This window comes from Schistosoma mansoni (assembly GCF_000237925.1).
Source record: "Schistosoma mansoni, WGS project CABG00000000 data, chromosome 1 unplaced supercontig 0094, strain Puerto Rico, whole genome shotgun sequence".
NCBI lineage: Eukaryota > Metazoa > Platyhelminthes > Trematoda > Strigeidida > Schistosomatidae > Schistosoma > Schistosoma mansoni.
The window spans coordinates 15,372-35,422 of record NW_017385991.1 but is presented as its reverse complement, the minus strand read 5'-3'; the positions used below and the strand labels follow the sequence as shown (position 1 = coordinate 35,422).

Sequence of the window (20,051 nt, the reverse complement as noted above, 5' to 3'; positions counted from 1 at the left end):
GTGAATAATCATCTATAAGACTGAGATGTCTACAACTGACCGATCATTGAGTAGTGATCTATCTTATATCTACCTAATTGTGTATTACTGACTGAATTCTATCAATTGAGTTGTATTAAAAGAAGATCAGTCTGAGTGACTTGTTACTGGATGAACTATATTTAATTTTAAGTGATTGAACTATTATCTCCAACTAAGTAACATCCTGACATAGTGGATATGATGTTGGGTCACTTAAACTGGTGTTCCAACACTGCAACTTGATTTATAGAATTGGATCAGCATTAAGGGAATTAGATGATAATGGAACGGATCAAGATTAATATGATTATAAATTTCTTAATATTAGTTACCGGGCTGAAAATCAATAACAGATCAGAAACAAATCCTTTTTTGAGATGATATTTTCCATATCTACATATGACTATGATTTGTTTAAGCTTCATTGTATATTTATACTCTATGTCACACCTATGAAGTCATGATTATTATTTCGTCAAATATAGAAAATTACATATGGAGATGATAAACATGATCATTTTAAATGTTAACCATCAACTCACTTTGGTTGTTTTCTTCAAGGAATCTTGACTAAAACTAACTATTGAACTTACTACTTTGAATACCACTTATCTCATCGTAGATTTCATATGAACAGAATGAATGGTAATCTGCTTTTAGTCTGCCTAAGTATTATTTATTAAAATAATTACATCTTATATAGTTGTAATCATGACTCAATTAAAGCTAGACCACCATGAAAAGCCTGGAAGCATTGAACGGCTGCTTCGTCTTATTGTGGGACTCCTCATTAGTGAGCATCCACGACACCATCTCATGAGATTCGAACCCATGACCTATCGGTCTCGCACGCGAGCACTTAACCTCTAGACCACTAAGCTGACCGGTATCTAACGGTGTTAATATCTAACTTCAACCAATCCACGAAATTGAGTAACCATCCACTGCTGAGGAGCCCTACAATGGGACGAAATGGCCGTCCAGTGCTTCCAGGTTTTCCATGGTGGTCTAGCTTCAAATGACTCATGATTTCAACTATATAAAATTACTGAAATCTCCACACAAAAAACCTCTTCTCATAATAACATCTGTCAAATAGAGTATTACGATGTATATCACAGATTATTTTTCATACAGATAAGAAAGCATATCTATATGATTGACTGTTGAAACAAAAGATAAATATTCAAAATGATTGATGTTAGGTATTATTCGTTTATTAACCGAATGCAATGAATTATCTTTAAGTAAAGATAAGTCGTTGAATCATCAGTCATTTTAGTACGTTTCACATCATAATAATAATATGAATAATAGTAATGATAGTACTATTGTGGTGTAAGCTACTGGTCGATAGATATAAATAGTATGTATCGCCAATCGAAAGTGAAATACCTGGCAGCAAAAAGTTAAAATGATCGAAGACAAGTGAATGAGAACAGTGAATGATTGGTGTTGAGACGAAAGAATACGGAAATCTGAGACGATTGATTGACATTTTGCAAATGAAGTATTTACTGTATGGTTCTCAGATTTTATTAAGAGATTCTGTAATTTTATATTCAAACACATTTGATTGTTGCTACTTGTGTTCTCGTTCACTATATCATGAATATTGCTTTACTCAAAGAGGTGCTAGACAGATAAAAGACATCGTTATTACGCGCTAAGTGTATCAAAAAAAGATTTTTCTATATTTGTAGCATTAGCATCAATGCTATTGCCTCGAATCCTGCGAGGCGGGGTCGTGGATGCGCACTGCTGAGGAGTCCCACAATAGGATGAAATGGCCGTCCAGTGCTTCCAGGTTTTCCACGATGGTCTAGATTCAATTGACTCATGATCTTAACTATATAAAGTTATTGCCTCAAGTTATGTTCTTTTATTGTGACCGCTCTTGATGTTCTACGAATCGAATTGACTTTTGGACGGTGAATATGACCAGATGAATAGCCTACTCACCTACAATATTCCAGTTATATTTGGCCTGTAGTGACTAGTCCTATGTTAAGCCTACATAGGTTATTCTATCGTCCAGATAGACCAATTTACTCATTCTTCTTAAATCATATTTTGAACTTGTCAGTCATTCGCTTATAAACCTTGACTTTCCATGTAAGCGTATGTGTATGTAATTCTTAACTTACTCACCACATGTCTGTAACTTATTTTCATCTGACTATAAAATTGAGTAACGCTTGGTTAAACGCAGTTGGCTCAATTATCTTCTCCAATCCGTTTCGCTCCTGTCTCTTCTTCTCTCTTTCTTCGTTTCGTTTCTTCAATCGTCTTTGGATCGACGATTGTATGAATTACGCGTACTCGAAGTTCATTTTTGTATTTGACTTATTCAATTCCGTTATTCACTAATGTGATTTAAGTTGATGATTATATGCGAAGATTGGCGACATGTATTTTTGAATAGCTATCATAATACGATCTAAATTGGAGTCAGATATTCGGGCCATTAAAGTGATGAACCCGTCGACAACATCATCGTCCGATCTAATTGACGTCAAAATAACGGGTCACTAAAAGCCATATGATTTGATATAAAAACTTAAAACATTATTCGGTTTTCCCGTTATATCAGTTGATCTTTATTCCACTGACACAATGTAACTCATCAAATTCACAATTTTACCAGGAGCCTACGATTTTTTTATTATTTTCATTTAATAGTTAAATTCATGAGTCAATTGAAGCTAGACCACTATGGAAAACCTAGAGGCACTGGAAGATCGTTTCGTCATAGTATGGGATTCTTCAGCAGTGCGCATGCACCATCCCTCATCGAGAGGTTCGAACCCAGGACTTATCAATCTCGCACGAGGACGCTTAACCTCTAGATCATTGAGCCGGCACCCAATCTATATTATTACCGAAAATCGCCAATTATCAACCACTAAATATTACGAGGATTTTATATTTTCTAATGCAAATTAATTTTATTCATATAATTTGATTTCCCATAGAATCATTGAGAGAATTGTTGAGATACTGTAGCCAAAGTATTATGAATCATAAGTCTTCGATACAAAACTCTGTGACAATTATCACTAAATATTTAACAATAAAGAAAAACATTGACATATAGGAGAATGCTTGTGGGAGGCCTATGCTCAATTTGGGGTAATAAACGTAAATAATTATGTAAGTCACTAAGTAAGTAAACTATTATTGTTCTACAACAGCATCATCAACGTCCACTTCAGATAACAATAAAAGATTTACAATCAATCTATATGGATAAGAGGAGACAATTCATCTAGATGTCAAGTAATGATAGTCCTTCAGTTGAATCTTAACTAAAATAGAACTAGTGACAGCTTTTATTTGAGTTATTCCAATAAGGTTTCACAACTTTAACACAATAATGTTCCCTCTATAATAGTATACAGAAGCATGTATTGTTCGACAAACTAAATCTTTGTTCTTTTCATAACTGACCTTTTTTCGTCTGATCAGTTTGCTTCTATCACTAATAGATTGTAAGCGAAGATTGATAGTGGCTAGGAGTTAAATCCAGGATGCACGTTTCGTCCTATTTAGGACTCGTCAGCTGAATGTACCTGCATCTCGGAGTTGATGTTCACCCTGGGACTCGAACCCAGTACTTTTCGCTTTAAACGCTATCACGTTATCCACTCAGCTACTGAGTGCTCATAGCCAATTTCTTGTGAAATGGGGTGAAGCTTAAATTCACTTGTTGTTATTGTTTACTTGTATCTTCCCATTGACGTTTAGGACTGCAATTGATCAATCTCTTATTGGCATATCTGTATACTGTGCGTATTGCCTCGATATTGCCTTAATTCACAAGCATTATAAGCAGAGATGTATGGTGACTAGCAGTGGAATCCAGGACGCGTGTTTCGTCCTATTTGGGACTCATCAGATGGATGTACCTGCATCTCAGAGTTGATGTTCATTCTGGGACTCAATCCTTCTTTTTTCTTCTTATCAGTTTATAATAATAATAATATATTCTGAAAATAATAAACACAGAATTCACACCAGTTTACAGGCATGATCAATTGGATATAAATAACAACATTAGGTGGAGAACAAACATGTGATATAAGATTGTTTTAAGTTTGCTAGTTCAGTCATTGTTAAGTAGTTTATTTATGACATGTCTCACGGCAATCCAATGCATCAGCAGGGAACTGTAAAGTTTTTCTCAAAAGGATAGCCTGATGATTTATAAACGTTGTTCTTTAAGGTTATTTCCAGTGCCAGGAAGAGTTACTGATAATCATCTACAACTAGAAAAAGTAAAATTAAAACAGAAAGCACGGAACAACAAAACAATGATTGTCAAAATATATGTTGGTCAGATTTACCACTGTTCATATTAGATATTATTCAAACAAGTTGAGGTTGCTAGGGACAGTGTTAACGTAAAGTGACAGCAGGTGAAGTGGTTAAACATTTAAAGTTCCTATAATCTCACTTGTGGAGTAAGATACACTTACAGGCGCTAAAACATTTAATGCATTTTCAGAGGAGGAGTATGCATCAATACAGCGAACAAACAATAGGAGAAATTTTATTGGACAGTTAGTTTGTGGTAGATTATTTCAGAGTCTAAAAAATTTACAGATAAAGTAATTCATATTAGAGAGAAGATGTGGAATATGTTTGTGTTATGCTTGTGGCCGAGTGGATGACTTGCTAATGTGTGACTTGATGAGACCCCCAATCAGAGAGCAACGAATTATCGACTGGAACAGTGACACACGAAACCGTACGAGCAGACTAGAGTGTTAACCGGTCCTGCGATCTGCCTAGCTCAACCAGTTAAGTCCAAAACACTAATAACAGCCTCAGTGGTATGAATCGTTGTATTTCAAACATACTGAGTTTATATACCAACCAAACAGACCATATCAACCCATAAAATAGATAATAACATTTGTACAATATTTAGCCGAATGTGGCTGTGAATAGGAGGAAAGTAATCAATAGACTGATGATAACTCAAGAATCGTATAATAATAGTTCAAAGGTTAAAATAAAGTTAATGATAAGAGGAACAATGAATATGATTAGGTTAATTACAATAGGAAATATACATATTATATTGATCAATAATTAATCCTCAAAAATTACCATTCATAATTCTTTTTCGGGATACAACAGTTTATTTCACTAGTGACAAGCAATTACAAATGTTGTAATATAAAGTTTCTATATATTGAATCACTTTTGTTGGATATAATGGATAGTTTGTTAAGTATTTTGAAAAAGAGGAAGATAAAATTTAGTTTGAGTCCCCTCTTCTATATATAGAAGAATCAGAGGCGACTTGATTACAGTTTTCAAATTGCTTAATGACAAATTTGCACCTGATATGCCCTCATTTTTCTTGTCTTCCAAAACAGAAAATCTACGAGGACACTCCAAAAAAGTTCACAAGCCCCGAACGAATTACTTGTCATCTGACTACTGACTTTCCAATCGAATAATCAACGAGTGGAATTCATTACCTCAGCACGTGGTTGAGGCTCCATCCGTCGACTCCTTCAAAAGAAAGTTGGATCAGCTGAGAGACCATCATTGCCAGGACTAGCACAGGCCATCAAGCCTCCTTTTCTTTTCCAAACTGATACTGAATCCATAACAATATAAATGAATCAAAGTTGAAAGAGAATCTATTGCATAGTTACTAATTAAGTTACCTTTATTGATTTTTCTTTTTCTTTTTTCTTTTTTTTTGTTGATTTCCTTAGATTATCTGCTTTATTTTCATTATATAATGGAAGTGATATTTATACTTATTTAATTAAAAAATATGGTAAAATTGATATAATCAATCTATTAAATGATACATATTTAACATCGGAACAAATGAAACTTATGGCACATCCAATTTCTTCAACATTAAAAAGGTAAATTATTTCTGTTCTCACAAAAGGGGTTTTGTGGAGGTTTTAGTAATTTTATATAGTTAAGATCATAAGTCAATTGAAGCTAGATCATCGTGGAAAATCTGGAAGCACTGATAGGTCCTAGATTCGAATCTCATGAGGCGGGAACGTGGATGCGCACCGTTGGGGAGTCACACACACACACACGTTTTCCATAGTGGTGGCCTAGCTACAAGTAACTCATGATCTTAACTATATAAAATATTTCTATTCTTTCTTTTTTAACTTTTATTTAATATTAAAATGCTTCATTATGGTGGAGTTTTGTTCCCTGAACTGGATGGTTTGAATGTGAAGCTTTCATCGTTCTTCTGAACAACATCATCAGTATAAACTACGGGTAGAAGTGAAGTGTTTGAATTTCTCCATATGTTGTGCACAGCTTGCCCTGTACACCACGATATTGATTAGTTTTTATTGATCTTAAATCTATCATTGTTTATTTCTTTGTTTTGGTTATATCTCCCATTGGTTTGATTTTTGTTTGTATGTTTCTTCACTATTTCATTAAGATGCTTTATATATAGTGTAACAGAATTGGGATAATCATATTAGTGAAGATGTGTGGTATTTTCTATCTGCTTACTAATGTTTAGTAAGTAATGAGCCACATCCGGGGTCTTTCATCTAAAGGTTTAATCCGTAAGTCAGTGGAGAAATGTAAGGAGATACAGTCCCATGGTAGCTTGTGATCAACAGTAAGTTCATACTTCATTTGCTTCTTTAGGATCCTGGAGCTCATGTGCGCTATTAGTTTGGAATCAGTTTTTTTTCAACTCCCCTAGATGGATCCTCCATATCCATCAACACGGTTAAAGCACCAAACATTTGCTCTTCGTCCTCTCAATTTCGTAAACAACATCCTTACCGTGAGAAGGCATTGAGGAGGACTTCCCTATCAGCGTGTGTATACTCGTGGCCATATGAGATCATTTATGGAGTGAGAGAGTGAGCAGACTCACCCCGCCCCACCACATTCTCATAGAACTCATTCGCAAACGGGCAAATAGTCAATATTATCATAACATTTCAAATCGACAAAATAAATTGTATTATCATAGTTGAAAGCGTGAGTCAATTGAAGCTAGACCACCATGGAAAACCTGGAAGCATTGGACGACCGTTTCGTCCTATTGTTGAACTCCTCAGCAACGGCCATCCACGATCCAACCTCATGAGATTCGAACCCAAAACCTATCAGTCTTGCGCGCGAGCGCTTAACCTCCTGATCACTGAGCTGGCCAGCATCCAACGGTGTTAATGTCTAACTTCAACCAATGCACGAAATTGAGCGACACATCCATCATTGTCTTCAGTGAGTTACTACCTCACAACAGACTCGGTTGAACTCCACTAGTCATTGTTTATCACTAGAACTCCTGGATGTACTTCTCGAAGTCAGTATTAGTTCATACTTAGTGTTAATAAATTTACCTATAAACAGATTTAACTAACAGTAGAGTTATAAAATAATACTCACTACTTACACTGGTCAGTAATATAAATCTACATCAGTTGAAACATAAAAAAATTGTTCCCCCTATCCCCAGCCCCACACTCTCCCCCACAAAATGATTTGTTGCTAGATTTATGTTTAATTTAATTGTTTATTAATAGTAGTTTAAAGCACCTACATGAAATACTTTTATTGTTTTAAATAAATAAAAATTAGTCAAGGGGAAACTTTTAATTCCTTTAATAAAACATATTCGAGAGGAAAAGTGTTTCTTTTTTCTTTTGTTCAGATTTACAAATAAATAAATTTAATATCAGAAGGGGGTTTTGTGGATATTATAGTAATTTTAATAGTTGAGATCATGAGTCGATTGAAGCTAGACCACCATGAAAAACATGGAAACACTGGACGGTCGTTTCATCCCATTGTGGAACTCCTCAGGAGTGCGCATCCATGACCCCGCCACACGAGATTCGAACTCGGGACCTATCAGTCTCGCACGCGAGCGCTTAACCTCAGAGCCTGTCGGCCTCAAACGGTGTTAATGTCTAACTCCAACCAATCCACGAAATTGAGCGACACATCCACCATTGTCTTCAGTGAGTTACTATCTCACAACAGACTCAGTTGAATTCCACTAGTCACTGCTTCCCATTAGAACTGCAGGAAATATCTATTGAAGCTTAATATTTATACTTCTAAAACGAGGATCCACTACAATTCCTACAACGCAAAGTAAGAACACCAAGATCGGCACAAGTGGAGACTTATTAACCCCAAAACACTACGCCGACGACCCTAGTCGATAATGCACTGATAACATATCAATATTTCACTCAATTGATTATGAATTAGAATAATATTACTTGTATGAAAAATGCCCTGAGTTATAACAAATCACATGCAATGTGTCATGTTGAGCTTAGTTCATATTATTGTATCTTGGGTGAACATCACAAGCGAATGAAATAATGTTATACTGAATAAAACATCCATATCTCCTTGTTTTGGGGAAAATGTTGACAGTTTTGTGGAAATTTCGGAGAAGCCACAACAGAAAACTTAGGGGAATTGGCACAAAAGCCAGGTTTGTTGTGAGGTATCAACTCACTGAAGACAATAAAGGATGTATCGCTCAATTTAGTGGATTGGTTGAAGTTAGACATTAACACCGTTGGATACCGGTCAGCTCAGTGGTCTAGTGGTTAAGCACTCGCGTGCGAGACTGATAAGTCCTAGGTTCGAATCTCGTGAGGTAAGATCGTGGATGCGCACAACTGAGGAGTCCCAAAATTGGATGAAACGACCTTCCAGTGCTTCCTTGTTTTCCATGTTGGTCTAGCTTCAATTATATAAAATTTTAAATGTTTGTTTTACCTCATTAACTATTCATCATTATCAAGGTCAAACAACTAATTTATTAACAGATGAAACATGAATCTTATTCTATTCTTTTCAATGTGTTTTTTTGTATATGTGAAAGGTTGAGAATGTGCAGTATAGAGATACCTAAAAAGGATATAGAATTGTAAAAGGTAAAAAGAATCCAATAAAGAAAACAAGCCTTAAGTGTGTTTTCTTGGGGGGTGGGGGAGGTTATTTAACCAAAACCGATAATCCTGACGGTCATGATCTAATTTACTGTTCTTACTTTTTTTTTCTTCATGAGGTCACAACACTTTCATTCATTCATTCATTACAGGTAATAAGGGGAATATGTATCTAACAGGGTGATAGGAGCATGAATTTTTTACATTTAATGTTATAATATGATTTAGTTGAATTGATTCTCTAGAGATTTCAGTAATAAGTTTGAATAAAATTTTCCTTTGCTTAAATTCCCCCCCCCCATAATTATTTATTTTATAAACGATATACCATTAGAGGGGTCATTCATAAGAGGTAAGTATTCTATATATATATTCTAGTGAATATTTGTTTATGATTACTTAGAAACTAAGACTTAATATATTTCATTTCAATCACAAATGTGTAGTCTGTTGAGTTATTAGATTCAAATAGATTCAAATGCCCCGGTACGGTCGAGAGTGGGGAGATTCCGCTCTCCCTCTCCAAATGCTCTTACATAGCCACGCGTATATAGCCTCTGCCAGGAAAGTCCTACTCATTGCCTTTTCACACCACGGGTGTTGTTTACCAAAATTGAGAGGACGAAAAGCGAATGTCTGACACGGCGTGTCCACCTAGGGGAGTTGGAAAACCCTGATTCCAAACCAATGTACACATGGGCCTCAATATCCTGATAGAACAAATAGCGTACGAATCAATCGTTGGTCACTGGCTACCATGGGACTGCATCTCCTCACAATGCTCCACCGCATTGTGAATTAGACCTTTAGGTCGAAGGCTCCTAGTGTGGCCCCCTAAGAGACCACCTGCTTCAGTTTGGGCACCTGGGCAGTATCACAGCCCTCACACAGATAGAATGAGATTTGTGTGGTGCATATATATCTGGTGCCACTTTGTACCAATATATATGTGTTTTCCAGGTTTTCAACGATGGTCTAGCTTACGTTGACTCGTAAATTCATCTAATAGAATTCATATCTCTTTTTTTAATGTTCAATTTGTTCCGATCTTTACTCAATAGTTAATTTGTATCATTTCAGTTGTCAATATGATGATGATCAATGTACAATTAATGATTTTATTTCAATATTCACAATACATGGATGGTGTTATCAATTTCATTTGAATATTTCCAGAAGTAAGACAGATTTTGATGCTTTAACCTTAAGACGTTTTCTTTTTCCTGAATTTCAATATTGGTAGTTAAGTTTCTGCTAGAAAACTGAAAACTTGAAAGACCTGAACGGCTGTTTCTTCACAGTATGGGATTTATCAGTGGCGCACGTCGACAACCTGGTTGATGAGTCCCATACTGGTATGGAAGAGCCATTCATTATTTCATAGTTTTCAACAGTGATCTAGCCTAAATTAGCTTGTGACTTACACTATGAAAATTCTCCAATATCTACAAAACTCACTGTTATTACACATACAATCTCAATGTGAATTGTGATCCATCAGGAGTTCCTATCTCATAGTTAGGGATTTTGTCATCAAACTGTTTATAACTCTTCTAGTAGTATTCATTATAAACAAATTTCGTATATCAGGAGGGGGTGTTGTGGAGATTTTAGTAATTTCATGGTTGAAATCATGAGCCAATTGAAGCTAGACCAACATGGAAAATCTTAAAGCACTGGATGGCCATTTCGTCCTATTGTGGGATTGTGGACTGGTTGAAGTTGGATGCCGGCTCAGTGGTCTAGAGGTTAAGAGCTCACGCGTTAGACTGATAAGTCCTGGGTTTGAATCTCGTGAGGTGGGATCGTGGGTGTGCATTGCTGAGGAGTCCCACAATAGGACGGGACAGTCGTCCAGTGCTTTGAAGTTTTTCATGTTGGTCTAGCTTCAATTGACTCATGATTTCAACTATAAAATTTCGTATATGTTTAGATTATTTAGTAGTAAGCATTGTTATATTCAGCTCTTAAAAACTGATTGTAGTTCGTTGACTGAGAAATTCAGTTAAACACCATTTAACCGTCATTATATATGAAATATCATGGAAGAAGTCAGGATAATTTATAAACGCTTCGTACTATCCTAAAGTTTGACTTTCTTAAATTAAGGTTACTGAAAAAATTCACTACAGGAAACTAATTGTTTCCATTCCTTTATGGTCTGGATAGGTTGTTTAAATCAAATATAATGACCTTGACGGAGATTCAAATCGCTTAGTTGTAGTTACTATAGTTAAAACATGCGCTCAGTGGTCTTACATTTGGAGTAGTGACTTGAGAACCACTAATCTTGAATTGAAATTTCTTGTAGGGTTGATGTTTTCCGGTGTGTTGTACGCTACTTATATGGACAAATATAAGTAGTATGTAGTAGGGATTGGGTTGCTTACCAGCAGAAGATTGAAATAAAGAGAAGAGGAAGAAAGACGGAAAGCGATCGAAATAACAACAGGATTGAAAAGATGATAGAATATGTAAATAGAAACTCAAGGAAGAGGTGGACATGATGGTGATGATTCACTGTAAAACTGCATAAACTGATAAATAAGTTTTCTCTACCATGTCTTCGTTGACTACACCGCTACTAAAGGATCCAATGTTAAGTGGATTTTTGTTGTCAATGGTACCTCTACTAATGATATCAGTGATGATACTCGCTTTCCTGTACTATATTTTCATTATATTCATTACAAACATTTTCAATACAGAGTCTGCGAAATCGCAATAAGAAGTCGAGTCTTATTGTTGTGAATGAGAACACCGGTGGGGACGACCTAATGCATTACAATACAACATTACAGAATATCCTTGAATTTATTCGGAAGCTCATCAGTAGATAATGAATCATTGAGATAACCAGTATCTATGAAAATCGTATTGGATTCTTGACTATCATTTAAAGCATCCGATATTTTTCTCCCATTTTTATAAGAGAGTTGAACAGGAACATATGAATCATCAAAATAATGGAAATCTGGCAGAACAATTAGAGAATCTTGATCATTTGATTCATTAGAAAAATGTTTTGCATCATGACTGGTTTGATTTGGCGCCACTGTATTCACTATACTGCTCGGTTTGTTCCCCGTTTCGTCGTGGGCGGGTACTGCGGCAATTCCATAGACATTTAGCAAGACATTGTCTTTCTGTGAACAGGATAATTCACTGTTTGCACGTCTTTTTTCGGGGATAATAGGACTTGTACCATTTATAGGGCATGTCTTTAAAACAGACAGTACTGGACTACTGGGCTGATCATGTACGACTGCTACTTCTGCGTTTAAATTACTGCTTTTCACGGATTCATTGAGGCTTTCCCCGGCATATTCATTCTTTCTGCAATCGTTTTCCAGCTCTGTACGCAATTTTGAAATTAATGCGTCACCTTCCGTTGCACCCCGAAAGCATAGGTGATTCAGCAGCTTTGAATGTAACTTGTCAATGAATTCCAATTGACTCTTTCTAAAACACTGCTCTTGTCGCTGGATTAGCAACTGAAATTGATCGGAAGTTAGAGCCATTTTTTTATTTACCTCGTCGCCAGTTGTTATATCTAGAGCTTTTGGTTCTTACTATGCCGTGCACTACTAGACTACTTGAACGATAGAACCCGCAACGTCGCAAAGAGAGAAGACAAAGACTAGTAAGTAGGAAGTTTATTCCCCAAATCAGTGTCAAAATATAGCACAGAAATCTCGTGTATTTATAGTTTTTTGGCTGAATGTAAATCATCATTTAGGTCAACCAGTAGGCACATAGGGGTCATGCTAATCCATCCAATGGGGAAGCTACACGTCGACATTCTAGAACATTCCCCTAGCAGTGAATGGATGGAATGTCTGTGGCTCTTCCTGGGCTTCTTAAGGCTTCTTAGAGTCTACCGACGGGCCAACCTTACACCTCCCCTCTTTGAAGTTTGTGACGTATGACTTTCTTTTAGGATCTACTTGAAACATTGCTGTTGCTCTCCTTTTTCTGCTCAGCACCCTTGTCGACTGTGCGATTTCACTTTTACGTTTTCTAAGTCGTTGGTTGCGGCATTCTTCCGGGCTTTTCTGCGTTATATCCACCAGCATGTGGAACGGTAGTCGTGTATTTATCGCTGTTCTATGATCCCTTTTTATCTGATTCATATATCTGATACATTTTCCATCCCATCCCCGTCGCCAGTTGTTATAACGTATGAGTGCCCAGTTGTTATATCGTGTGAACTCGTAATATATATAACGTGCAATTAGAGAGGAGTGAATTTATTGATCGGACGCAAATGATACTTGAAATCGTACGAGCAGTCTTGATTGCGTATCGGCCCTGCTATATGCCTAGCCCAGCCAGTTGAGTCCAGAACACAAATAACAGCCTCGGCAATATGAATCATTATTTACAAACATACTGAGGTTTTATACAAACCAAAGTAATCAATAAACTGATTATAACTCAAGAATCGTATGATAATAAATCAAAGATTAAAATAAAGCTAATGATAAGAGAAATACGAATATGAATAGTTCAGTTACATAATAATTGTACAATAGGAAATACGCATATTACATTGATTCATAAATAGACCTCAGAGTTACCATACGTAATTCACCGGAGGATATAACACCTCCCCTTTTTGAGAAATCCGGAGTTGATATCCGGATCTTAACTTTCGTAATTCACCGGGGGATATAACATGTATATTTTAAAATGTCAAGGCAACTAATGTCATCCAGTGGATTCGAACCCAAGTTATTCAGTTTCATAGTCTGACACATTACCATTGAACCGTTCGATCTAGTATTGATTACATCGAGATATTTTAATGGACTAATCTTTGAAGAATAATGAATTTCATCATCGAATCTCGTGAGGCGGGATCGTGGATGCGCACTGCTGAAGAGTCCCATAATAGGACGAAACGGTCGTCCAGTGCTTCCAGGTTTTTCTAGGATGGTCTGGCTTCGATTGATTCATGATCTCAACTATTGAAATTACTATAATATCCACAAATACCCCTTCTGATAGTCATTTCTTTATTTTTTTTCTTTTTATGTTAGCTGCTGAACTGAAATTAATATTGGATCCACAAGAATATGATTATATAATACCAAATAAAGGTTATGTAGGATTTTATTTAACTGTACAAAATAAAAATTGTTCACCTAGACAACCGTCCAATATTAATAATAATAATAATCAATATGATCAGTCAATTATTGTTGGACCAAAGTTTCATTCTTATATTAATGTACAAGTAAGTTGTTGATAGTAGTATATTAGTGGAATTAGAAAGGTTTATATTATATAGTTAAAATCATGAGTCACTTGAAGTTAGATCAACATAGAAAACCTGGAAACACTGGACGGCCTCTTCGTTCTATTGTGGGGCTCTTCACCAATGCGCATTCACGATCCTGCCTTACGAGATTTGAATCTAGGACCTATCAGTCTCGCGCGTGAGCGCTTAACCACTAGACCACTGAGCTGACCGGCATCCAACGGTGTTAATGTCCAACTTCAACTAATCGATGAAATTGAACAACCATTCACCAATGTCTTCAGTGAGTTGATATCTCACAACAGACCTGGTTGGGTTTAGGGTCAAAATTTCTTCCACTCTAACTGAGTTAATGTTCAGCTTATCTACACATTAAGTCAAAACAAATTGATAAAGGATACATTGTAATATGGGCCTCATATGATGAGTAAGAACTAGAACAAATTTCACAAATGAATCAACAATTTATTTTTGGTTCAATACAATCAAATATGGTTTGGTAGAAACCTTTAATATACAAGTCAATCCTACAACTGTTGTTGTTAACGAGAACACGGGGGGAAGCAACCAAATGCATTACAATACAACATTACAGAACACCTTGGTAAAATCCAAGAACCTGATGGTAAATAATTCATTCACAAAACATACATCAATTGCCTCAGACTTCGTTGTTCCTTCGTTTTTTTCTACCAATAACTCTCTGTTCTTGTTCTCGTTGATTTTCCCAAACTTCTACCTTCAGGTATTCGAATTTTGACTGAAGATACATACAACTTATATATCTGTCAACATCAGTAGCACACACCACATTATGAACAAGGACGTCAATAGAACACAAATTTTTGATTGATTTATAAGAGTTGATTACCTCATAATACATTACTTACCAAGAAACATAGATACATGCAAATTTCTAACTGAAATAAATCTGGGAATGAATACATATCAGTGAAGATTTCATTTCCAACAACATCATCTATGGAAGCTGTACAGTCTTATACAAATTGATAAAACAAATATAATAGTAATGGATGCGCACTGCTGAGGAGTCCTTTAATAACACGAAACGGCCGTCCAGTGCTTCCAGGTTTCCCATGGTGGTCTAGCTTCAATTGACTCATGATTTCAACTATGAAAATACTGAAATACCGACAAAAAACCCCTTCTGAAATATAATAGTTGACTATGAAGTAGAAGGGGATTATGTCATAAAATGTTAGGAAACGTCGTGTATCAGAAGGATGTTATGTAATTGTCAACAGGCTAAAGCAAATTAGTGATATGAAAATCTTGCACAAATCATAAATATGAGAGTTCATTATCCATTTGACAGATTTGGAGTAGAAATGAAAAGTATGAGAATAATAATAAAAATCGGTTAAGTGCTCTGGTGCGAGTCTGTTAGATCCTGGGTTCGAATCTCGTGAGGCGGGATCGTGGATGCGCACTGCTGAGGAGTCCCATAATAGAACGAAACGACCGTCCAGTGTCTCCAGGTTTTCCATGGTGGTCTAGCTTCAATTGACTCATGATTTCAACCATGAAAAATAACAATTTGATAATAATTATGGATAATTGTAGAGGTCGATAATAACTGATTACCGATTATAAAAATAGACAAACTAGATAGGATAAGATGGATATTGGCTAGCAGTGGAATCCAGGATGCGCGTTTCGTCCTATTTGAGACTCATTAGCTGAATGCACCTGTATCTCAGAGTTAATGTTCACTCTGGGACTCCTAGATAGGGTGTTAAAGATTTGAAAGAACGACAGATTGCATATACTTTGTTTTCTCTCAGAGTCTAGGCTTGAAAAGCTGAATCCCTAAAGCTTTAGGAATGTAAAGTAGGTGAGAGTCTAAAAAGAAATAATGATTGTCTTTGAATCCATAAATCAGAATTCAGAAACTTGATGTCAACAGAATACTTATATTTCCAGTGATTAGAGCTTGGTAGATTATTAATCACTATGAAATTGATATGAGTGTCATATCGTTGAGGAAATTCAAATAACTGTTTACTCAAAACGCTGAACTATTAAATCTTTTTCTTATAGACTGATAAATTGGTTTCACACTGATATGTTTGTCGTATGCTGACGTCAAACGAACAAATTATTCAACATAAATACACAGACAAATGAATCTGTGAAGACAACCAGTTGTAGACTGTGTCATCAGAATAGATTAATTTAATGCTTGTGAAAAGAAACAAGGAAACTGACTTCTGATGGCGTTGATCTCTTCCAAAACGAAGCACTTGTTTTGTAATTAAACTGTTCCGCCCAAAGAACATAACACTATCAAAACATTCAGGGATTAATTTGATTGATCTCTGGTAGTATACGGGCTTCTTGATTGGATGTCTTGATATTGGACGTAGTTATAAGATAACAGTGAGACCCAGCTTTCGTATTTCATTATGACTCAATAGTTAAATGAATAAAGCATTGTATTAGAAATCAATAGTTTCTCGAATAGAGGATCAATGTCAAGTTCAACACTTAGTTGTACAAATATCAATTTGGTCGACGAATCCCTGAAAGAATGAAATGCGTGTTCTTACTCTTAGACCAAAGTATGATAACATTATGAGCAAATGATAAATTAAGAATATTAGCCTTTTTTTACAAAACTGATATCATTAACTTGATCAATATAATTTCAATTTTCATACTGCTGTATCCCGTGGAGAAGTATGTATGGTAACTCTGAGGACTATTTATGGACCAATGTGATATGTATATTTCCTATTGTATAATTGTTAAGTAACTAAACTGTTCATATTCTTGTCCCTCTTATTATAAGCTTCATTTTGACCTATAGACTATTACTGCACGATTTACCATTCTTGAGTTATCCCCAGTCTATTGATTACTGTTCCCCCTATTCACAGCCACATTTGGCTAAATCTTGTACAAATGTTATTTTCTATTTTATGGTACGATGTGGTCAGTTTGTTAGGTATATAAACCCAGTATATTTGAGAATAATGATTCATATTGCAGAGGTTGTTATTGGTGTTCTGGACTTAACTGACTGGGCTAGACAAATAGTAAGATTGATAAGTGCTCAAGACTGCTCATACGGCCTTCGTGTATTATTGATCCGATCGATAAATCGCTACTCTCTCATTGGAGGGGATCAGCACGTATACATATATCAAACAGGGCACGCACGCACTCACACGATATAACAGATACATATATTATACATCATTTGGAACAGATTAACTCTGTCCTGTTTTCTTTCATTCTTACATTTCCGATATTGATTTAGCAACAGTATCTTATCAGAAGTGGAAATTACTTGGGAACAAAGAGCAAAGGTTAGTTTCGTTTAAGTTGATTACTATACAAATATATTTATTTATATTTTGGTGAGTGGGGTGGTGAATTTGTTGGTGTACAGTCAATAACAAACTAGATGGATTTGTGAAACTCTTTGTTGTTTAGATAAATTGTACTACACCAAGTTGTATTGTTCACTGTTTTCTTTTATGAATATTAAGTTGTTTACCGATCCTTATTATTAGTATGAGGTTTTTGGAAATCGTTGACTGTCACTGACGACATGAATTAATTGAAGTTAGATAACCATTGAAAACCTGGAGTCATTGGACCGTTGTCTCGTTCTAGTATGGGACTCCTCAGTGGTTGTGTGCAGCAGAGACTCCGCCACTATTGATAAGACATAGAACCTTTGGTCTTGCACGTTGACGCTTCACTTCTGAACCACTTATCTAGTATCCAGTGGCGTACTTGTCTCACTTTACTCAATTCAATATGTTGAGCTAGCATTCTTCATTGATTTCTATGGTATCCTCAAGACACCAGATACTGATGAACTTCGCTGGTCACATCTTTTCATTAGGCCTCAAAAATTTATTTTCAGAACTAATTCTTAGTGAGAACATGATAATTATTATTCATTTAGTATTGCTTGTTTGAATCTTCTCATCAATGTGTTAGGACTGCAACTGGTCAGTCAGAGTGAACAACTCTGAGATGCAGGTACATCCACCTGACGAGTCCCAAATAGGACGAAACGCGCATCAAACTGGATTCCACTGCTAGCCACTATCCATCTCTGCTTACCATGCTTGTGAATTAAGGCTATATCGAGGCAATACGCACAGTATGCACATATGCCAATTAGAGACTGACCAGTTGCAGTCCTAACACATCGATGGGAAAATTCAAACAAGCAATACTAAATGAATTTAAACTTCACCCCATCGCACAAGCAAGTGGCTATCAGGACTCAGTGGCCGAGTGGATAACGCGATGGCGTTTGAAGCGAGGGTACTGGATTCGAGTCCCAGAGTGAACATCAACTCTGAGATGCAGGTACATCAGGCTGGCGAGTCTCAAATAGGACGAAACGCGCGTCAAACTGGATTCCACTGCTAGCCACTATCCATCTCTGCTTACCATGATAATTATTAAATTAGAGGTTGTGGAGGTTGCTTAACTTTATTGCGATAATTAGTGTATCCGGATTGGTGTTCTGGAAATGAAGCGTTAACCTTCAAGACCAAATTTTCTACGTTTGATCATTGGTGGCGGAGTCATTGATGCACACAACCACTGGAATGTCTAAATACTAGCACGCCACAGCTATCTAGTGATTTCAGATTTCGATGATCAGTGCTTTTATAAGCTTCAATAAACTGTTTTTCGTATTTTATACATGATGTTCTACCTACTGTTTACAGCTAATAACAAGCCTTAGAATAGAACGAATCTATTTGAGTCTACCAATCTTGTCGCTCTTGCTTTGCGTAAATTTATCAAAAGATTAAGTTGTGTGGAAATTTCTCAAGAGTGTTCAACTTGAAGTCTACTTGATAGATTGACTTTAGTAAGATAACCATTTGATGACAAGTAAGTAGTCAGAATGTTCACCGTTCAATCCAATGACTAAACGTTTTATGTTCAACCCCTGCTTGGATCATGATTGGACATTGTTATTCAACGTCATACTAGGATGAAATAGCTAATTAGTCCTTACCTGTTTTCAGTGATTATCTAGGTACGGTCAGTCTTTGATGAAGGTTCCAGATTTTATGTTTTTTAAAAGATTATTCATTCATGTAATTGCGTTGTAATTCTTATTCTGAATATAACTGTTTTACATTTAACAGATATTTGCCCAGCATATAATATACAATCCGTTGTACAACTAGAAAAGCTTCCAATCCAAATCCATTTATTACAGAAATTCAATGCGAATTTATTCAAACGAAATAGTACAGTAGTAAGTTTGATCATATAGAATTAAACACTTGGAATTTATTCATCACAATATCAGTAATAACTGTTATTGAATATCATCTATTAACTAGTTGTAGCCTCCTTGATTAGATTCATCATGTATTACTTACTTACTTACTTACGCCTGTTACCCCTCGTGGAGGAGCATAGGCCACCCACCAGCATTCTCCATCCAACCCTCTCCTGGGCAATCCTTTCCAGTTATTTCCAGTTAACATTCATCCCTTTCATATCTGCTTCTACTTTTCAGCGTAATGTGTTCTTTGGCCTTTCCCTTTTCCTCTTTCCTTCCAGATTACAAGTTAGGGATTGCCTTGTAATGCACATTGGTGATTTCCTCAGTGTATGTCCTATCCACTTCCAACGTCTTTTCCTAATTTCGTCTTCAGCTGGAAGATGGTTTGTCCTCTCCCATAAAAAGCTGTTGCTGATAGTATCTAAGCAGTGAATGTTGAGTATTTTGCGTAGACAACTGTTGAAAAATACTTGTACCTTCTTGACGATGGATGTAGTAGTTCTTCGCCTGTAGCTCTTCTAGAGTTACTGCC

At 36.1% G+C, this 20,051-nt stretch overlaps 1 protein-coding gene and 1 non-coding gene across 2 annotated transcripts in view; one reads left to right on the top strand and one right to left on the bottom strand.

The window, feature by feature from the left end:
- Positions 1 to 3,613: 3,613 nt before the first annotated feature.
- On the bottom strand, positions 3,614 to 3,682 carry Smp_tRNA_00978_Pseudo_TTA.1.1. The gene has a single exon. It is a non-coding gene (tRNA).
- Positions 3,683 to 6,542: 2,860 nt separating this feature from the next.
- Positions 6,543 to 20,051, top strand: part of Smp_142070 (hypothetical protein) — a gene marked incomplete at both ends in the record, with an annotated part of 23,432 nt that continues 9,923 nt past the window's right edge. Inside the window, 2 exons of the mRNA XM_018791694.1 lie at positions 6,543 to 6,549; positions 14,036 to 14,199. Coding sequence (XP_018645114.1) covers positions 6,543 to 6,549; positions 14,036 to 14,199 — 171 coding nt within the window. The remainder of the gene's footprint in view (positions 6,550 to 14,035; positions 14,200 to 20,051) is intronic.